The sequence below is a fragment of the Chelonoidis abingdonii genome, chromosome 8, assembly GCF_003597395.2.
Source record: "Chelonoidis abingdonii isolate Lonesome George chromosome 8, CheloAbing_2.0, whole genome shotgun sequence".
NCBI lineage: Eukaryota > Metazoa > Chordata > Testudines > Testudinidae > Chelonoidis > Chelonoidis abingdonii.
In genome coordinates this window covers 84,026,043-84,048,802 of record NC_133776.1, presented here as the reverse complement: position 1 = coordinate 84,048,802, position 22,760 = coordinate 84,026,043, and the positions used below count along the sequence as shown (strand labels likewise).

The 22,760-nt window shown below is 43.1% G+C and overlaps 1 protein-coding gene across 8 annotated transcripts in view; it reads right to left on the bottom strand.

The window, feature by feature from the left end:
• The window catches only part of ARHGEF9 (Cdc42 guanine nucleotide exchange factor 9), a 319,664-nt gene that overhangs the window by 8,360 nt on the left and 288,544 nt on the right, over nucleotides 1–22,760 (bottom strand). For all 8 annotated transcript variants that reach the window (XM_075068778.1, XM_032771801.2, XM_075068779.1 and 5 more), the window contains 2 exons: nucleotides 8,861–9,104; nucleotides 8,095–8,163 (listed from right to left, as the gene is read on the bottom strand). In XM_075068778.1, coding sequence (XP_074924879.1) covers nucleotides 8,095–8,163; nucleotides 8,861–9,104 — 313 coding nt within the window. The remainder of the gene's footprint in view (nucleotides 1–8,094; nucleotides 8,164–8,860; nucleotides 9,105–22,760) is intronic.

Here is a 22,760-nt window from a genome sequence, read left to right as displayed (position 1 = left end):
CAGGAATGCCCCCTAGTTAGTCACCAATGTCATTTCCTTTTGCACTTAGGTATTCCTTGGAGGTCTCCTATCCAAATATTCATTCAGTCTGTCCTTGCTTAGCTTTGGAGATCCTAACTGTATCTCAGGTCAGATTCTAACTGGATTAGTAACTCCTCCAGTGAAGAACCAACTTCATCTGTGTTATGAAAATCATAATCCCCATTGATACTTTTAGATTGAAAACACTGAAAAATGCTGTGGCTACAGGGTAACTGTATAATGGGCATGCATGGGCTTTGGAAGGTTCAGTTTGCGGCCCATGTAATTCACGAGCAATGGGATTTGCACCATGTCTTTTACATATTTGCAGGGAAGTAGTATGATAACATGATTTCCATCCAGTAATGACATTCTTTCATCTGTAGTGTGGAAAGCTTTGTGAACAAAGGGAAATGACCTTGATTATATATGAAAATACAAGTGTGCCTCCCCTCCCTTTTAAAAAAAAGAGTTTAACAAATGAGTGGGTTAACCCTTAAGATGCCATCTGATTTCCAGGTAGAAGACACCTGGAAACTGGGAATGTTTGACAACTGAGCTGCAGAGGTTTGAGATGTCAGAAGAAATTAGGACGGTATGACCCTTGGGAGGAATCTGGGTCAGTATTTTTGTGAGTTGAGGTTAGCTGGGCATGAGGTCAAGTCACTTAATATGAATGAGGGTAGTAGGAAGACTTGGCAGCTAAGAAGAGAATGTATTCTGGAGCCAAAGCCTTAGCTGATGGAGCTATGCCAATTTATACCAGCTGAGAATTTAGCTCGTAGTGGATTTTTACAGACTGCTAGGGGAACGACAAGGCCACTTAATGGTAGTGGGAGTATTCAGCAATTAGGGTATGGAGGGCAGCAGGGAATACTGGAAACTTCTCAGCGTGTCAAGGGGGTTTTGGAGGCCTCACCATGGTCTGCTAAGGGAACTGAAGCATGTACATTGGAAAATGCCGCTCCTTAGCCCACTGTTATGCTACTCATGAAAACTAAAGAATAAGTTTGTCCAAAATTATGAGAAAAAAGCAAATCTCATTCTTCATAGCATTTATCGATTGCTTGTGGGATTCAGAAAGGAGATCCCACCCCACATAGGCTTGTGCTATTAGATAATTTACAAAAACAAGGGGATATCATTCCTTCTTATGAATCATTAGGTTAAGACCCCTGATAGAGTCAAGTTACCTGACTAGACAGACTAGTGGTCTTATATGGCATAATGAATCCTATGTTGTTATGTCCAGGAAAAGCTAATATTCATGACTAATGATTTGGGGAGCCTTAACTTTTGAAGGCCAACTTGAGACACCTTAACGGGATCTAATTTGTAGAAAGTGCTAAGCATCAAGCCTTTGAAAATCAGACCTCTATAAGGAGCCCCAAGTTGAACAGCCAAAAATTGAGGCACCCAGAATCACTAGTCCCATCTGAAAATGTTGGATGGGGATTTTGAAAGCATCTAGGAATGTATGCCAAAAAGCATTATGTGAACGAGAAGTGAATATGTTACTTGTTACCATACATGGGCATAGAAAAAGACTAAACGGGGGATTTGATAAGTGCCTACAAGTTTTTGAATGCTGCAAACACTGAAGAGGGAGAAGAATTGTTACCAGGGGTACTGGCAAACAATCCTGATGGTTAGATACAATAAGAGAGTTTTGAAGTCCCTGTTGTTTAGGTGACCAGATGTCCTGATTTTATAGGGACAGTCCTGATATTTGGGGCTTTTTCTTATATAGGTGCCAATTACCCCCCACCCCGTCTCGATTTTTCACACTTGCTGTCTGGTCACCCTACTGTTGTTAGAGTCACTTAAAAGTGGAACGGACAAATCAGTGTGAAATACAGTTCGATGAGCAGTCCTGCATTGGCAATAAGGGATGCATTACATGACCTAATAGACTTGACTGTTAATGGAAACCTAAACCCGGCAGAAAGGAAGGGAAAGTGGTCAGAGAAACTGGCCAGGATGTTTCAGTGAGAGGCCTGAGACACTCAGAGAGAGGGACCAGGCTTCAACCAGCACAGGCTGTTTCTCCCAACTCAGAGATGGGAAATAAGCCAGATCCTCCCAAGTTATGGATGGCAAGGTTAAGTTCAGGTCAGGCAATATGTGTGAAAGTCTTCGTTATCCACCTCTTTATGTGTTGTGCAAAATAAATCATGGGAAAAATAAATCATGGCTTGTTTTGGAGACTCAGTGTCACTGCAAATGTATGCCGTCGGAGGCTTCCGAAGAGAAACTCCGCACGATCTGGCCCCCATTGGACCTGCTAAGTTAGTCATGGTTGGCACATAGGGGACTGTAAATCCAGGTGCTAGTCTGAGAGTGGAGAACTGCAGAGTTCCACCCCGGGGAGGTGGGGGTCCATGACCTGACACCTGTTGGGGCTGCACTCAAGATGACCAAGAAGTGACAGTGGTGCAGCTAGCCTGGTAACTGTGAAGGCTCTTTTTAAAAACCAGGCCCAACCAGACTTTTCTATCTCCTATTTTAATTATTCTAGGATACAGCAGGCTAAATTCTACTCTCAGCTACGCCCACTGAAGTTGCATGGGGCTGCAGGGCTGTTACTGGAAGAAGAATCTGAATCACTGTCTGTGAAAAATATCTCACAACTTAGTCTGCTGAGAAGGAGCACAAGCCAATGCTACTCATCCACTTTATGTCTAATGGACTGAAAGAAGGTAGAGAATTGGCTTAATGCTATCTTAAGGCACATGCTCTGAAATTATTACATTTCCCTCAATCCAATAAGTACTGCAAATCCCAGTATGTTGCTGAAATCTGAGGTTGACTCAATTGCGCAACATCAAACCAATTCTGAAGGAATCTTGGCTGGGCATGTGTGTCTATGCCTGTAAGTGCATGTGTGTGTATGTCTATGTTAACAGCAAGCTGGTTCCAAATAGGATGATTCATTTAAGACACTGGTTTAAAACAAAACAAAACAAAACAAACTCAAAATGCAAAGGTTTATGCTGTCTCTTAAATCATCTGATTAAAGTTTCATCAAGTTTATCTGACAGAGTTTGGAGGCTTCTTCCTTGTCAGTCTCATTTTCTGCACTTTCTCTCTCTAGTGTATTGCAGCTAGTGGTCCTTTAAATGTTTTCTTTTAATACCTATGCAGGCTGACTTCAGAGTAATTGGGGAAATGCTGTATGACAGTTTATGAAATAAGCTGCTGTTAATACTACTGAAAACTTTCTAGTTCGCCTCCAACACACTTGATTGCACTTTCCGTTTCATCTCCTTAACTGCTTCTATCCTTTCCTTAAGCAATCTGTAAGAGGGAAATTATCGCTGTTTCCCACAGAACAGGTCAACTGATATAGAGCATAGCAGATGGTAAAAATAAGGCTACAAAAGATATTTAGTGACCTAAAACATGGGCACAGAGGTCTTAACACATCAGATCAGCTTGTTTGGCCATCAAGTGCTGCAGTGATCAGGCAAAGTGTTTAAGCATGTGCTTACTGTGAGCATATAGGAAGCATTGATGACAACTGGACTATTTATATGTTTAAAGTTAAGCACATGCTTAAGTGCTTTGAGGCACAATTCATAGAATCATAGACAATTAGAGTTGGAAGAGACCTCAGGAGGTCATCTAGTCCAACCCCCTGCTCAAGGCAGGACCAACACCAACTAAATCATCCCAACCAGGGCTTTATCAAGCCAGGCCTTAAAAACCTCTAAGGATGGAGATTCCACCCCCTCCCTAGGTAACCCATTCCAGTGCTTCACCACCCTTCTGTAAAATAGTGTTTTCTAATATCCAACCTAGACCTCCCCCACTGCAACTTGAGACCATTGCTCCTTGTTCTGTCATCTGCCACCACTGAGAACAACCAAGCTCCATCCTCTTTGGAACCCCCCTTCAGGTAGTTGAAGGCTGCTATCAAATCCCCCCTCACTCATCTCTTCTGCAGATTAAACCAGCCCAGTTCCCTCAGGCTCTCCTCGTAAGTCATGTGCCCCAGCCCTGATAATTTTCGTTGCCCTTCGCTGGACTCTTTCTAATTTGTCTACATCGTTTCTGTAGTGGACACAATACTCCAGATGTGGCCTCACCAGTGCTGAATAGAGGGGAATAATCACTTCCCTTGATCTGCTGGCAATGCTCCTACTAATGCAGCCCAATATGCCGTTAGCCTTCTTGGCAACAAGGGCACACTGCTGACTCATATCCAGCTTCTCATCCACTGTAATCCCCAGGCCCTTTTCTTCAGAACTGCTGCTTAGCCAGTTAGTCCCCAGCCTGTAGTGGTGCATGGGATTCTTCCGTCCTAAGTGCAGGACTCTGCACTTGTCCTTCTTGAACCTCATGAGATTTCTTTTGGCCCAATCCTCCAATTTGTCTAGGTCACTCTGGACTCTATCCCTACCCTCCAACATTTCTACCTCTACAACTGATGCATCAGAGGCAACCCAAACCTATCTGCAATGCATATGTCTAGCTCTGCAATGTGTACATAGAAAAGGCCGCAGGCCTACTTGATCCCTGGCTACAGTCATCCTGAAGCATGAGAACTGGTTACCTTTCTCTTAGCAGAGGTAATTACAACTAGTTACTAGCAATACACTGTCTCTAAGTATTTATTAATGCCTTTGGTAAAGCCTTGTTGGGGAAACATTTTGAATATGTATGAAATTATTACAAGACAAGTCAACAAAAGCACCCTGAAACTCCAAATAACTTGGAAACCAGTTCTGCTACCCTTCCTCTTGCTGAATAATGCTTGCTAAGTACTCCCACTGAAGCCAGAAGCTCAATAGGGCTATTCACACAAGGGCCAGTCTATGGGGTATTATGCAAAAGCAATTTGCAAACACCTGGAAGATAAGGCGATAAATATGAGTCAGCATGGATTTGTCAAGAACAACTCATGTCAAACCAACCTAATAGCTTTCTTTGACAGGGTAAAAAGCCTTGTGGTGGGTAGGTGGGGAAGTGGTAGATGTGGTAAATCTTGACTTTAGTAAGGCTTTTGGTACTGTCTCGCATGACCTTCTCATAAACAAACTAGGGAAATATAACCACATAACTGGTTGGAAAACAGTTCCCAGAGAGTAGTTATTAGTGGTTCACAGTCAGATGAAAGGGCATATCGAGTGGAGTCCCACAGGGAAAAGTCCTGGGTTTAGTTCTGTTCAATATCTTCATCAGGGCTAATGGCATAGAGAGTACACTTATAAAATTTGTGGACAATACCAAGCTGGGAGGGGTTGCAAGTGCTTTGGAGGATAGGATTAAAATTCAAAATGATCTGGACAAATGGGAGAAAATGGTCTGAAGTAAATAGGATGAAATTCATTAAGGACAAAGGCCAAGCACTCCACTTAGGAACAATAAATTGCACACATACAAAATGGGAAATGACTGCCTACGAAGGAGTACTGCAGAAAGGGATCTCACGGTTATAGTGGATCACAAGCTAATTATGAATCAACAGTATAACAACACTGTTGCAAAAAGGGCAAACATCATTCTGGGATGTAAGCAAGATATGAGAAGTAATTCTTCTAGTTTACTCTGAGCTGATAAGGCCTCAACTGGAGTATTATGTCCAGTTCTGAGAACCACATTTCAGGGAAGATGAGGACAAATTGGAGAAAGTCCAGAGAAGAGCAACAAAAATGATTAAAGGTCTAGAAAACATGACCTATGATGGAAGATTGAAAAAACTGGATTTGTTTAGTCTGGAGAAGAGAAGACTTGAGGGGACGGGGACGTGATAACAGTTTTCAAGTACATAAAAGGTTGTTACAAGGAAGAAAAATTGTTCTCTTTAACCTCTGAGGATAAGACAAGAAGCAATGGGCTTAAATTGAAGCAAGAGCATTTTAGGTTGGACATTAGGAAAAACTTCCTAACTGTCAGGGTAGTTAAGCCCTGGAACAAATTACCTAAGGAGGTTGTGGAATCTCCATCATTGGAGGTTTTTAAGAAATGGTTAAACAAACACCTGTCAGGAATGGTTTAGTTATTACGTAGTCCTGCCTTGAGTGCAGAGGACTGGACTAGATGACCTCTTGAGGTTCCTTCCAGTTCTACATGTCTATTAACCATACTCTATGGGGTAATAAAATCAACTGGATTTGATGGTACTTAGCAAGGGTTTGGCTTTACAAAATTTACTTTATCAGTACTTAATTTAATTAACTTGAGGCTGAGCTATGATCACTGAAGCACAAGACATTACAGGAGAGACAGAGTTCTAATTTAATGATACTATGCAAAGGGTTTTGTTATTATTTCAGAATTAATGTCTTAGGTAAAACAATCGAACACCATTCCACTTGATGTTTTGAGGCAGAGTGAGTTTCCGTCAGACTCAAGGACTTCATATCATAAAAAGAATTCCCAATATTTGAGCATAAGGTCATTCTGGATAAGGGAGGTGCTGACTGATGTTCTAGGAAGAGGGAAGCTAATTAATTTTATAGCCTAAGAAGCCTAGACTATTAAAATTCCCCTCCCCTTTTGCTTTTTTCCCCATAGAGAAAGAAAGAGAGATAGAATAAGAGAGCAATTGCTGTGTAAAAATTAAATATAGTTAAGTATACTGAGTTTGTCAGGATGGAAATACAGCAGTTCAATTGGAAATATTCATATGCACTCTCAGGTACACTTGAGCTGAGTCAGTTTCATTAGCACTAATGAAAACTTGATTTGCTGGGGCTGTCATTAGAGTCACAGATCCTACGATTTTTCAGCGAGCATGATTTCAGTGAATTGTTTGCATGCTCCGGAGTCAGTGTGCAAGAGGATAGTGAAGGGGAAAATTTTCAGAATTGTGCCCATACAGGTGGCCAGCTACATGCAAAACTGGTCTACTGAATGTGCAGTTCCTGTGCACTGAGGTAATGATGCGTATTTGGCACCCAAATGCATTTTTTGCACATTTCCAATTTTGAAAATCTGGCCATGAGAGTTTTTAGAGAACTCAGAGGACAAGACTAGTGGCTAGTAGATGGCAGTAGATCAACAACAACAGTGCAAGGACATAGGAGACCAGTGGGTTCACACTGGGCCTAACAAAGCACTACTGGACCATCAGGGCAGCATGGAACAACCAGGTGAGGAAGAGAGCTAGGAATTCACTAAAGGTTAAAGACATTTGAAAAAGCAAGCATAGGGCTGTAAAAGCTATACAAGACCCCCAGCCACTGACTTGGAGGGGGCAGCTGGTGACTGCGGGTATCCAAGAAGTCCTGAGTTGTTCCCAAAACATTTAACCACTTGGAGACCTGAATGTACCATGATATTGTGGAAACCAGATGGCATGTTCATGACTTCTCATACTTTTTCTGAAGACTCCATAACTTGAAAGATTGTTACTATGACTCCTCTCTCCCCAACAATTATCATTCCAAAACCTGCAGCTGCAGGAATTATTAGAACTGATCATTAACTCTGGCCAGTGACTTAATATCTGACATGACTCTTATTGGCTGACTGTACTCTTCCCATGCAGGAGGACAAACATGATCTTATAGGACTAGTGGATATATAGTGTCTTTACTACAATGTTATGTTTGCTAGCACTGATGCAACTCTGCTATCCTTAAAAGGTTACATGGAGCTCACAGAAAGATATATGCAAGTTCCATGAGCCTCCCACCTCAGAAAGAAACAGACTGGCGGAACCTCAACACATCCAGGCTTTTAGCCATCTCCCTTTCTTTTCCCATGGGAGACTTGGGGAATTAGCAAAGCCTCTACATATCTTCTCATCTGCTTTAGTTTCAGCCTGGAGTGAGATGCATCTACATACTGCCTATGGTTTGAGATAAATTCCTGCCCACAGGATTGCTTTTGGATACTAGACTGGACAGATGAAATCAAAATCACCCCTCATGTAAGTCCACTGGCTTCAACAGAGTTACACCGGAAATGAATTTGCCCCGTGGATACATCAACAAATTATACGAAACACACAAATGAGATAAAAAAAAGAGACTGGTGAAAAATCAAAGGGAATGTGGACTCCAGCCCAGCAGAAAGCCCCACTCCACCCTGGCTTCACCTAACGAAACACAGGCTGCCTATTACCTTTTTGCTTACTGACTTTCCTTACTGTCATTGCCGCTTGCCGCTTCTGATTTTCAGAAATTTCAAAGCCTGGAAAAAGGGAACATGGCAAAGAGTTCAGAAAATCACTTTCCAACCCTCTTTTTCTGAATATTTCTTCATGCATCATTTATGAAACTAATAACCCATGGGTGGCAAAGCACTGCCTGGTGAGGCTACCCACACAGAGACGCATTTTAATAAAAAACAAATCTTCTTTTAAAGTAAAGCCTCACCGTGACATCACTGGGAGGAGGCTGCCTAAAAAACAACCTTATAAACATTATTTTTAGCATTATTTATACTGTGCCATAAATGAACACCGTACTTTAGGAATGAGCAAAAGACAATAAGCCAGGTGCCAGTCTTGGTTACAACAACCTTTTGTGGTGGTACAGAGAGGAGGGAAAGCCTGGTAGATCAGTGAGTCTGTCTGCCTTTCTCCCTGCAGTGGTGGTGCTTACCTAGGGCAGAAATTACTGCAGCTGTGAGGCTTTGCTGCCTCTCAGTGGCTGGGGGACTGTACATTTCTCTCTCCTGCATCACCTTGTGGAGTTTCCTTATGCTGAAGCTTGAAGCCAAGGACAGCATTTGCTCCTAAATGAGCAAATCTTCACAGCAACTCTGAGATTAGCCAGGGATGTTATAATGAAGTTAAACTATAATTCTAAAGCACAGTAATTTGGCCTTCTCCCCCCGAGGGGGCAAAACCCAACAGCCACCATCCCACTGATTTTTGATCCCTTACCTATCTTTTCATCTTCTTGAACCATCTTTCTTTCTTCTCTGAAAGCTCTGAGCCATCGCAGTTTCTCCTCCAGCTTCTTGGCAAAGAATAAGTGAATTTCCTCAGTCTCCTTGTTATGAAGTTTGAAGGCATTCTTCATGCTGACGTTGAAGTCATCATCCCTCCCGTCTTCTATATCCACCACTTCATATTTATCCATGTCAATGCGACCTTTGTAATACAGAATATCTCTTCGTATCAGGTCCTACATGAAAAAGAAGAGATGCATTTTATTCTAGGTGGACTGAAGCCTATGCCAGGTCTTAACTAGGTTTGGCAGAATTCTTTTTTTTATTTTTCATAACTTTGAGGGATAATATTGATGTTTATGTTTACACAATTGTAAAGATTTTTATCAGTTTAAATTGTTGAAGTTACTGGAAATTATGGGGATGTCAGACAATGTGGGGAGGCAGACAGTAATTATGTAATGACATTAGAGGCCGAGATTCAAAAAATTAAAGTTTTATAAGCATTAAAACACCAATTGCCAACATCACATGTAAAAATATATATAAAGTAACTATCCTTAAATCAAACTCTAATAAGTTCTCAAGCAGCATTTTTCTTACTTTGCCTATCTGAAAATTTTGATTATCACTGATGGAAATATTTTTTCATTGATTTGTGTGTGTATGGTGGAATTGACCTTTACTGACCAATAAAAATCTAATTTTTCCAAGCCTAGTCTTAACCATTTGAAACATTGTAGTTTTCTTTCAGCACAGAAATGAAAGGGTTAATTGGCAAAATATGATCTCATTCTTAGAACTTCATTTGCTGTAAATACTGCATATACTTGTTCAGAAGCCGAATTGTTTTAGTAAAAAAAGGGAAGCACCAGAGAAGGGGTGTCATAAACAGATAGTAGGAGTTAATAAAACAGGAGTACTTCATATCTCTTTTGACTATAAAGGTTTAACAAGTTCAGTGAGCCTGGCTGTCACCTGACCAGAGGACCAATCAGGGGACAGGATACTTCCAAATCTTGAGGGAGGGAAGTTTTTGTGTGTGCTGTTAGAATTTGGTTGTTGTTCTCTCTGGTTAATCAACACACACAGAAGAGAGAGAGAGAACCTTTACTTGACAATAAAGAGACGCTATTTGCCAAGTCCTAGTCTTTTGAACCATTGTTGAACATTGGAGTTTTTCTTTCAGCGACAGAGAACTGAAAGAGAGGGACAAAATAGTGATTAGCATACTTAGATACTCATTTTGCTGAGTAATACTTGCTATTATACTTGTTTCAGGTAAGCCGAATTGTTTAGTAAGAAAAAAGGAAGCACAGAGAAGGGTGTCATTAAACAGATAGTTAGGAGTATAAAACAGAGTAGATATTCATACCTCTTTTGATATGAATAGGTTTAAACAAGTTCATGTGAGCCTGGACTGTGTCACCTGACAGAGGACAATCAGTGGACCAAGGTAAGTACGTCCATATTCGTGAGTGGATGGGAAGATTTTTGGGGCTGTTTAGAATTTGGTGTTGTTCTCTTTCTGGTTCCTGAGAGCTGACCTCGTACGTGCAAACCAGGTCTTCTCAATCTTCTTCCGAGTACAGTGCTCTATATAGTGTTAAAATAGTGAGTTACTTGAATGGCAAAGAGAAGGACAAGTGAGGCGTATTGTTGTCTTATTTTGCTAATAAGTGTATTATGTGCTGAAGGAGTTTAATTGTGTATTAACTGACAGGGATTCAACATTTGTATTTTTGCTGAAGAGGAGTTAATTTGTGACTTTGTATACTAGGACGTGGAGGGGTATTCCAGGTGTCTTATAGTGAAAATCCCTGTACCTGATTCCATCTTAAATGTACGAAAGATCAGTTACTGTTTTCTACTTTTAATTAAAAAGGTTTTCTTGGAGTACCTATTTTTTTTCTTTATTTTTCTGGTGTAGACCCAGGGGACGGGGTCTGGATCACTAGGGACTGGGGAGGAAAGGAGGTAAGGAGTAAGGAGAGAAATGGCTAATTTTCTCTCTGAGTGGTATGGATGACTGTCTTCTCTCAGGGAGCGTCTTTGGGAGGGGAGAGGAAGGAAGGGGGGAGGTGAATTTCCTTCTGTTAAAGATTCAAAGGATTTTGAAATCACAGTGTATCTCCGGGTAACAAGGGAGGGGAAGTCTGGGAGATGGAACGGTGGGGAAAGGGTTTACTTCTCTTGTGTTAAGATCAGAGGGTCGCTCCGGGTTGGGGTTCCCCGGGCAAGGTTTTGGGGGGACCAGAGTGTACCAGGCACTGGAATTCCTGGTTGGTGGCAGCGCTACAGGTTCTAAGCTGGTAATTAAGCTTAGAAGAATTCATGCTGGTACCCCATCTTTTGGACGCTAAGGTTCAGAGTGGGGAATTCTACCATGAGACACCACTAATCTGATCTAGTACCTACGCTCCTAAAGTGGTTCACAGAAATGTAAAAACTGGAGATAGAAAAGGGTAGACCTTTTAGGTCATTTTGCCCATTAGCTCCTAGTAGGCTTGTGCTCTGTTCAAGCTAGTTCTAAATATCACAAGAGAGGGGGGTTTCCCACCACTTTTTCCACTCTTACAGACTTCACTGCTGGGAACATTCAGTCTGTAATTACCTTTAGCTCAGTTCCATCCCATTATGCCTTGGGATACCTCAACATTGTTCTCCCTCCATGATATTTATACCTTTCAGTATTATGTATGACCACCCCTTACTTTCCTCTTTCCCTTTGTTTTAATGGCCCTTTCTCCCACTTTTACTATTTTGGGGAGGAAGAAGAAAAATCATTATTTGTTATTACTGTTTAATGGCTCAGCTAAAAATGCACATGATTCATTGAGCCGCTTGACCCATCTAGCACACCCAGGGCCCCATTGCTGCTGCTGTTTTTGCCACCGTGCTCTGCATCAGCTCTCCTGATTCCTTGAACTGAAGCATAAACTGTGTTCACTGCAGATGCCTGAAAAAGCTGCAGGAAGGTGTCACTAAATAAGTATGTGGAGAGATGCTATGTCAGTTTATCAGACATAGGTGTAAATATGCAGGTTTGAGGAGTTGTAAGTGAAAAACATCACTCAGACATTTTTCTCTCCCTCCTTTCCCCCCAAAAGAGGATATAAAATAAATACCAAAAAAGCCTGATTCTCCTTTTGCTTACACCAGTTTTACAACAGTAACATTTGTATTATCTGCAGTGGACCTTTTCCTGATTCACTCTGATGTACTGAGCAGAGAATCAGGCCTGCTGTATAAACTATTTATATGACCACAGCATAAAGAAAGCCAGGTCATCAGAAAATAGGAGATTAATCAAATAGGAACCTGATTCCTATATGGAGAAGCAGTTATAAGGCTTTAATATTTAAATAGCCAATTTGAACAAGACACAATTAAGGCTAGGTTCTTCCGCAGGGCTCGTAAACCAATATTCAGTTGTACAAAGTTCATTTATCTTGATCATTTAAACAGCAAGCCATTTTCTTTCCTATTTTATTTTTCAACTATTTTGAAAATGCAATAAAGATAAATAATTTATCGGAGGAATAATCTAACAGCACCAATAAAATCAAAGCACAACATTTATGTAACTGAACAAGATTAAATGGTGAATGTCCTTAGGATATGTCTTATAAAAATGCCTGAAATAAAGAAAACAAATGAACTTGGCATAAAATCTCACAAGAGCTGTTTTATGAATCTGCTTAATGGTATTAATGATGGTGAGAGAGGATAATGTCTAGAAGCTCTTAGTCTTAATATTTCCCCTAAAACTCCCAGTGAAACAATCCATTAAACAATATGCTTTGCAAGTATCTTATTCTAGCAAAGTAGGCAAAGAAAAGAAAGGAAATTTCAGACTGAATACATAATGGAAAACTTTCTAACAATAGGATGTATTAAATTGTGATATAATTTCTCAATAGAATAGGTAGAAACAACCCTGTCATTTAAGAAAATTACCCTGGTCAAAACACTTAGGGCAGGTCTATGCTTAAAATGCTGAAGTGGCGCAGCTGTGCTGCTGTAGCGCTTCAGTGAAGATACTACCTATGCTGACGGGAGGGCTTCTCTCATTGGCATATGCACACCACCTCCCTGAGACACAGTAGCTACATCGATGGGAGAATTCTCCCATTGACTTATCACTGTCTATACCAGGAGTTAGGCTGGTTTAACTGTGTTGCACAGGTTGCCCTCCCAACTCAGAGTCCTAGAGCCCAGGCTCCAGCACAAGCCCCAACATCTACACTACGGTTAAACAGCTCCACGAGCCTCAGTCTTGCAAGCCTGAGCCCCAGAAGCCCAAATTTGCTGGCCTGGGCCAGCCCCAGGTTTTTAATTGCAATGTGGACATATCCATAGTTTCACAGGTGCCCCTGATGGAACAACATGAAAATGGCGGGGTTGCTTTCTTTCGAGGAAAGAATATGAAAGCAACAGAACTGCACATGTGTCACTGGGGGCAACATGCAGCCCAGAAAATATTTATTGCCAGTGATGATGCACTAGCGAAAAAGAACCCAGCTTGACCATCAGATCCTAGACTGAATTTGCATAGTGGGCAGTTAGAAGAAACACCTTTTTTTCTGTTCTTGTACATTAAACAATTTGATGCGGAAACCACTGTAAAACAATAAACATGAAGCCCCTGTCACTTTCACAAACCTGACTTTAGATAAAAGAACTGCACATTAAGAAAACTTTTTTTTTAAGGAAGCCAGATCACCTTTTCTTTTTCCACCAGGCTCCCTAGAGTCTTAAGCGTTAAGCTTAACAGGAATTTTCAGCTACCTGAGGGATGCTAGGCAATCCCAAGAATATAAAAGAAACATACTGAAATTGACAAAAGACTAAATAATTCAAAGTGAATAATGGCTACAGAGTTCAAACATAGTACATCTTAGGATAACTCATGCCAACTGCTCCATGCATTCAACAAATTCCATTTTTGCTATTATGCGAAACAGGAAGAAGGAACATTCTCCTCTTTATTGCTGTATATTTTAATCCAGTTAGCATGCCTGAACAGCGACTTGTTTTCAGGGGTTCTTGAATGTTCCCAGGGTTAAGAGCAAGAGTCCCAAGTCCATATATCTCAATAGATGGATATTATTTATTCTTCAACTGAATTTTAAATCACCTGCCCAGGACTCTATGAGCTTGCACATACAATAAAAACATATAAACTTCAGGATAATTATCTATAACAGAACCTGCCCATACTCCCATGAAATCAGTCACAGCTCTCAAAATATAACAGGCCCCTATAGTCAATTCACCATAACTAACAACCTTCCCATCAGCAAAATCTAACTACAGTCTCCATATCTAGTTACACACACACATATTTGGTATGTGAATATATATACCCATAGTTAAAGATCTGAAACCTAATTATGTCTATAGCAGGGGTTGGCAACTTACAGCACGTGTGCCAAAGGTGGCATGTGAGCCAATTTTTGATAGCACATGGGGTTGGCTGACCCGCTTAGCCTGCCGCTGCTGTGGGGTTCCTGCTGCTGGCCCCTTGCCAGCCGGGGTCCTGCCGCCGCTCCCACTCAGCACCTTCAGCTGGTCTGGGGGAAGGAACCTCAGGCTGGCAGTGGGCTGAGACCAGGGCCGGCTTTAGGCCGATTCAGCAGATTCCCAGGAATCGGGCCCCGCGTCTAAGAGGGCCCTGCGCCTTAGGCATCTTTTTAATTCTTTTTACTTACTCTGGCTGCAGTCTGCTCCAGGTCTTCCATGGCCCCGCTCCTATGACCAAAGCGCTGGCAGGAGCGCGGCTGCCCCACAGCCCTGCTCTCCCAGCTGGAGCTCCGGCTGGAGCGTGGCAAGCCCTGCGGCCCTGGCTAGAGCTCAGGCTGGAGCGCGGCAAGTCCTGCGGCCCCGGCTGGAGCTCCAGCTGGAGCGCAGCAAGCCCCGTGGCCCCGCTCTCCCAGCTGGAGCTCCAGCTGGAGCGCGGCAAGCTGCCCCATGGCCCCGGCTGGAGCTCCAGCCAGAGCGTGGCAAGCCCCTGCGGCCCCGCTCTCCTGGCTGGAGCTCTGGGCCCTTTAAATAGCTCCCAGAGCCCTGGGATAGCGGGCGGCTTGGGAGCTATTTAAAGGGCCGGGGCTCAAGCTGCCTCTGTTGCACCTTCTGTCCTGCCCGCACCAACCCCGTTCCCCTGCCTGCAGCCAGCTCTGCACCCTCTGCCCACAGCCAGCCCCTGCCAACCCCCCTTCCCTGTCTCCAGCCAACCCCTGCCACACACCCCTGCGGCCCTGCCCAAAGCCAGCCAGCTCCACACAAACCCCTGCCCGCACCAGCCCTGCACCCTGCACTGCCTGCCCTGCCCACATCCAGCCCCACACCCCCTGCCCTGTCTCCCAGCCAACCACTGCCGCATCCTCCTACCTGAAGCCAGCCAGTCCTGCATGCCTCTGTCTCCAGCCCTACCAACCCCTGCTGCACTGCCTCCACACCCCCACTCCGCAGCCCTGCCTGAAGCCAGCCAGTCCCGCACTCCTCTGTCTCCAGCCCTGCCAACCCCTGCTGCATCCCCCTGTGGCCCTGCCTGAAGCCAGCCCACCCCACAACCCCTTGTCTCCAACTAGCCCCGCACCCCTTGCCCTGCCTGCAGCCAGACCCTACCTCCAGTCAGCCCCTGCCCTGCCTCCAAACAGCCCCATGTCCACTGGTGCCCTGCAGTTCCCAGGGCAGTAACCCTGCACAGCTGATTCAATGTGGGGGGCAGGGAGCAGCTGGGACCCACACATGTACACAACTCCAGGGAGTGGCGGGGACCCACACATGTGAAATGGCGGTCATTAATAACCAATCAACAGCACATATGATGTAATGTACATAATATATAATTGTATTATTTATATAGTTATGGAAAATAAATAATACATGGAAGAAATGAAAGGCTTTTTTTACTCTTTTTTTTTTAGTCCTCTCTGCCAGGGCCCCGCCGAAAATGTTCGAATTGGGCCCCGCACTTCCTAAAGCCGGCCCTGGCTGAGACCCCGACTGGCAGGAGCTGGTGGCTGAAACCCCAGAGCGGTGGCAGGCGCAGACGCTCAGCTCACCGCTGAAACCCCGCCGCAGCCCCACTCATCTTGCTTCCCGTTGGAGTTCCAGTGCAGGCCCCCTGTCAGACAGGGTCCAGGCCTCTGGCCCTGCTCAGCCCTACCAGCCACCAGCTCCACTCACCTCAGCTGCCAATCTGGGGTTCCAGTCGGTTAACAACTGATCACTCAGAAGCCTGTGTGCAGCTTAAAGTATCTAAATACGTGCCACCAGTCATTGGAAAAACTCAGCAAGGAAAAGCAAGGGCAAGGAGCACACTAAACTAATGAGATCTGTATTTTAATTTCATTTTAAATAAAGCTTCTGAAACATTTTGAAAACCTTGTTTACTTTACATATAACAGTAGTTTGGTTATATATTATAGACTTATAGAGAGACCTTCTAAAAAATGTATTACAGGCACGTGAAGCCTTACATTAGAGTGTATACATGAAGACTCAGCACACCACCGCTGAAAGGTTCTATAGAGTGTATATTTGATTCAAAAGGTTCCCAGCTCCTTTAATGGACTGTGTGCAGGAATTGCTTCTCTCATTACTGCAATGCAGCCATCTCTGAAGTGCCCAGGAGACCTTTCTATTATTTGGATTATAATAGAGCCAAGAGGCCCCAACCAAACTTGAGATCCCAATCGTGCTACATGTCGTATATACTCAGTAAGGCACAATCCCCATTCTGAGGAGCGTCTAATGTAAACAGACACGAGACACAAAGTCTGAGAGAAAGGGAGTATTAATACTTCCATTTTACAGATACTAAATTAAGGCAGGGAGAAATTTTATGACTTGCCCAAATTCAGACCGGGAGTCCATGGCAGTGCTGGAACTTAATCAAGATCTTCCTGAGTCCCTATCCAGTGTCTACCAACAAGACTCTCCTTTCTAGCTACAAGCTCACAATCTAAATCAGATAACCGCACAAAAGACAAAAGAAAACAGGTGTTTGGATGATGAGGAAGAGGGGGGTATAAAGGAGGCATATGAAGGAGGAGAGGGAGGGTGTTTATTTGATAAGAACAGGTAGGACTGTTGCAGTTCTAAGGGGAAGCAAACCAGAATGGCAGAAGGAGGCACCTTTCAAATTAGGTCCTAAATATTTAATCCTCCAGCCCTCTAGAGGGCATAGGTGTGTGCTCATGCATCTGCTGTTCAGTTGATAGATGTGTACCTGTCTTATCCTGCGGAAGGCTACAAGCTCAGATGGAAAGAGCATTATGTGTTTCATGAACATAGAGGGCCAGGTTCCCAATTGAAATCTCAGTACAAATGGCCAGCAGGACATTCCATGCAACAAAAGAACTTGTGAGCATATAGCTGCTGTGTCAGCTGCCACCCTACCAATATAAGAGTCATGCTGAGTGTTGGAAAGGGTTTGTCAGGATTGTGGGAGGGGGCGGTATGGTAGAGCTCTGCTTCATCTATCCTCCACTGTTATAAGTCAGAGCAGCATCTCAGCTGCTCTTACTCTCTTTGCAATGGGGACCAGTGCAGACTGGACCTGAGATCAGGGCACCATCCCAATGCACAGATGGAAAGGGTCATTTTCACATGAATTAATATGAGTCAATATATCTCTCCTATAAGCTCACTGTATAAAAGACACTACTTGCATAACATACATTCGAAATATTTTGTTGCACATGTAGGATATTGGTTTTTCCGCTGAGGATACTTTTTTTGGTTCCCAAACTCTCATGTGTTCTAATGTGTAAAAAGTTAATAGGAGAGGAAGCATTGTGCAGTGCTTAAAGCACAAGCATCGGAGTCAGGACGCTACAGTTTTAAGCCTGATCTGACAATAACTTGCTGTATGACGTTGGGTGTATCACAATGCCTCTGTGCCTCAGTTTCCCCATCTTTAAAAGGGGGATATTTGCCTACCACACAGGGATGTTGTGAGTTGCAACTAATTAATCTGTAAAAGGCACTTTGAAATGTTTAGAACTGCAAAATATTATAACAACATTTCAGCATGTGATCTTAATGGTTTTAGAACGTGAAAATCAAATGGTCACACAGAGAAGGTTTCCTAGGCTGAAAAAGCAAAGCAGTGATGGTAGATGTGATGCTACCACAGCCTATATTGGCCTATTTTCCCAAATTCTTCCAAATGTTCTTCTGATGGCATGTACCAGGGGGATGGCACAAATGGGATGGGGAAGGACATGCTACCTAACTAGAAATCTGTTGCCAGAATCAGACATTTGAGACTTGAGTTCTGTTTAACTGAACATCTGTAGCACTAATCTGTTTAAGGCGGAAACTCCACCCTTAGAGGTTTTTAAGGCCCGGCTTGACAAATCCTTGGCTGGGATGATTTAGTTGGTGTTGGTCCTGCTTTGAGCAGGGGATTGGACTAGATGACCTCCTGAGGTCGCTTCCAACTCTAATCTTCTATGATTCTATGAATTGTGTCTTAAAGCACTTAAGCATGTGCTTAACTTTAAGTATATAAATAGTCCAATTGACATCAATGCTACCTATATACTCAAAGTAAGCACGTTTAAATACTTTGCCTGATCGGGCTTAGTAGCCACTGCAGACTTGATGGCCCAACAAGCTGATCTGATAATCTATGATTCTATGGTTAGCACCAAACTTTAAAAATCTGGCTGGAAGAAAACACTTTGAAGGACAATTTATTTCCCCTGTCTCCCCCTCAGCAAACTAGTAAGAAAATGCAATCGGTGGGCTCTGTGGTGTGGGAAGTGAAACAGTGACACATTGTGTACTGTGAGTAAAGTATTACAGAAGTGGTGGTGGCTTATTTCCACTCTGAAATGTCAGTTAGAAAAGCTGGGAGGGGGTGTTAGTGTTGGTGTGTGAACATGCACTATCCTGAATGGGTGTTGTGAGTTCTGGTATGCAAATGTGCTAGGTGATGTGGAATGCAAACATTGTTCAATACCCACTCAGAATCTTTGACCTGACCCTTATCTGGGGATATTGTTTTTTTTGTTGGTGGTTATTTTCCCCTTTTCCTATTCATGGAAGTCACCCAAGAGTTCCAATCACTTGTCTTCCACATGATATAATATGAAGTTTTGATCAGCACTTCAAGGACCTCTGAAGAACTGCTTAGCAAGTTTGGGAAAAAGGGAGAATTGAAGGAGAGATGCAACCCTAGCTCAGCTGTTTTAATTTTCTTTCAAGAAATGTTCAAGGGATCTGGGCAATCTTTCACTTGCTCCCCACATTCCCTGCTCAGCACAAACCATCTGCAAAATGTCACGCTGTTCTTTTGCTGCAATTATGAATGGTGAACTTTCTGCTCAGAACTCTTTATTATTGATATTAATTTATTTGTAGGACCTACAAGCTAATCAGTGATGCAGGCCCCATTGTGTGAGGCATTGTACGCACATATAATGAAAAGACAATGCCTTCCCTGAAGAGCTAGTAATCTAAATGTAAGACAGAGCTGGATACGACAAGCAGACAGAACGAAACATAGGCAAAAGTGAGATGATTATGATTAGTGTAAAAAGCAGTAATCATAGCACATCATTTGCCTGGCCACTGTCGAGTGTTCGGTAGGCATCATGGGAGAGTTGCGTTTTAAGAAGACACTTGAACGAGAAAACTTTACATAACTGCAAGCTCAGTCATCTTCAGATGTCAGGCAGAGCCCTCAAATTAGCACATGATTATACCACAGGTCTATAACAAACCACAGATATAAATGCAAACTTTGGGGAAAGGCAGATCTGGGTTTTGGAACCAAATCACCAGTGTGGTTCATCTCTGGTGATTTCTAGTTGTTTTGGACAGTGGTCAAGCTGAGTGGATGGGGGAATTCAGTTTTTTCAACTTATTTCTCAACTCTGTCCTCATTTTCCCATCTTGCTGCCCCCTTTTTCTGCCCTTCCTTCTCCCCACCTCCACAGTCGGCCGTAAGAAATGGGAGTGTGGCACACTACACTGTTTTACAATAGGTCTTACGGTATTTTAATTTTTTTCAGTGTTATTCAGTTTTGTAAATTAAAAAAACAAAAATCCCCATTAACTATGTTTGGGACCTAAACTACCTGAGTGTGACCCTTTAAAAGAATGAGATCTGCTCTGCTTTGCAGGGACATAAGAACAACATTTTCAAAAGTGTCTTGCTCATTTAACTTGAGGTGCGTTTGGGCCTGATCTTCAGAGGTGGTGAGCACCCGCAGCTAACTCTGACTTACACTGGAGATTTGGGAGCTGATATGTCAGAACAGTGAACTTTTGTTCTATTAGACTGTTTACCTAAAAATTAATGAACCTTTTTGAAAATGTTTGGCCTAAATATCCTAAAGGTGTCAAAAAATAAATCTAGCTCCTGCTGACTGCAGGGGAGGGACACGAGTAATTATATATACAATATATATATAGTATAATTTCTCCTGTTGGAATATTCTCAGGTATCATGGTGATGGGTATCATATAAGAACTTAGAGTGACAGGCCAAATTTTCTCATTCCTCCACTGTGCATTGCTCCAATTCCTCCAATGGTGTAGCGTGTGTGTATGCTACTATCTGCTCCACAGCTGGCTGTATTTCAGTGGTGCTATACACTGGTACTCTGCTTTCGGGCTCGCTTTGTATGAAAGCTGCTGTATATATGTCTAGCATCATGAAACGGTTTTGTTTTCTATCGAGCTAGGGGCACTGCAGGAACATCCAGCGCGTTTTAATACCGGATATCTCACGAGCCGCTAACATTTGTTTCTAGCACCGAATGTGGACAGTGTAACATAAGACTTACAAATTAGTCCAGCAAGATTTAATCTGGTCCTAGTCCAAGACTGGAGGGGCCAAATTTATCCCCTTGTGTAACTTTACTGAAGTCAATGGAGTTCCATCAAGGGTTAATGTGGCCCGAGCCGGCAAGTCATGGACTCAGGTCAGTGTAATTATCATTCCTTGGATGATGCTTCAGGTGCTGACTTTGTTGTAGCTCTTATGACTCCCAAACCTTTTTATGGGTGAAACACTCCATTTCTCCTCTTAGCGCTAAGTCAGGTACCTGCTTCACTTACATATCAAGTCAAAGAAATAAGAGGCCACTTTGCTGCTACACTGTCTTTGGGCTAGAACAGTTTAGACTATATAGGAACTCAGGGCCTTTGAATGCATCAGGGAGAGCTAGATCATATTAGAAGCAATAAAATGTAGCACGAACTCCCTGGACACAAATTAAAGCACTCAGCTATTGCCAGATAATCTCTATGAAGAGGGGAAGTGCTTGTTACTTGTATCCTCACTGGCTGATATGTGAAGAGAGAGGAACCCAAATCCACGAGACACAAGTTTATGTAATCCCTTCCCTCACAAGGACAGCTGTGTTGGGAGGTTGCCAGATTCCTGCCAAATTATTCAGTCGTGCCTGTCTAGTGAGTTTTGAAAGAGACACTTGATTCATTCTTGCCAATTTCATGAAGCATGGGGCGAGGGGGGAGGAAAGAGAGGAGCTGAAAGCATTTATGCAGAAATGTTCTTTTGTTCAGTATATTTTGTGGAACATAGGTGGCATTTTGATGTCTCATTCCACCTAAAGAGTCACATTGTATCCAAAGCAGTGAGGCAAGGATGATTTTGTTTCTAACAAATTAGCAAGAGGGAGAGATAGGAAACCCTTCTTTGGATACGTCAACTTATTTTTCTGATTCCTTCAATTTGTTCTCAGGGTTTTCAAATGGTAATGGTGAGAGAACATTGCAGCACGAGGGCTCAACTTTCTGCTCCTGAGGGCAGAGGCCTCAGGTAATTACACCATGGATGAATTTGGAAGTAGGCATTTTGCACATCTCTATTTTATATGAACAGACTAAGTCCCATCCCTGCCCACAACAGAGCACACAGGGCCTGAGGCAGCCTCCAAATTCAGCCCCTTTCTGAATGTTGGCTTTATTGATAACCAACACAATGTAAGCCTCAGCATAAGCTTCCTCCTTGAGCTTGGCTGGCCCTAGGGATCCTGTTTCCCAGGATATCATCTGTCCTAGCTACCTCTCTAGAGGGCCACACTCACTAACAAGCAGCACCTGCCACAGTGAATTAGCAGAACTTCAGCAGCTTTATGCAGGGTACTAGCCCCGAGTTAGAGGGTGGGTTGACAGAAGAGTCCTTCCCCCTGGTGCATGCTAGGTAAGTAATAAATAATATCAGTTGAACTGATACCTCTCAAAAGCCTGACGTTAAACAGCAAGCCAGAGCACTGGGAGGACTACTCTATGCTGAATCACCTTCCTTAGTCTCCTGGGTTTTCCTTGGTGGTGTCTTATACAAGGGCAGATTAGGCTTGGCCATGTTTAACCTCTGGCATCTGACATGGCCACAACCTAAAATGCCTTGACTGCAAGTGCAATATACAGTCGCCAAGTCTCTACGGTACTGACATTTGAAAGTGATGAAATACAGGCTGACCTGTTCCCCTCACCCCCACTCTGCAGGCTGGAATCAGGAGTGGCTGGCAGCACAGGGGTTTTCATCGAATGCCCCACTGATGGGGAGAAAAGGATGGAAAACTGTAACCATGCTCCATGTGACTGGAAAACCACCTAAAATAACACAAATGGACTAGTAGTTGTCCCAGCCTTTCACTGTCTTTGCAAGTCAGATTCTAGGAGAGAACTGCAAGGCCCCGTTGGCTTGAAGTGAGAGCGAGAATTTTGTTTTGGCTGGGATGCAGCTTGGAGCAAGGTGTCACCCGTGCGTTTTCGAAAAAGGCTATAGAGGAATTGACCCATCTCAAATACAAAAATCTAAGGGCATGGGATTGTTTCTTTAAACTCACTGCATGAAACCTTGTCCTTCAACGGCATTGCAGACAGTAAGTAAAACAATA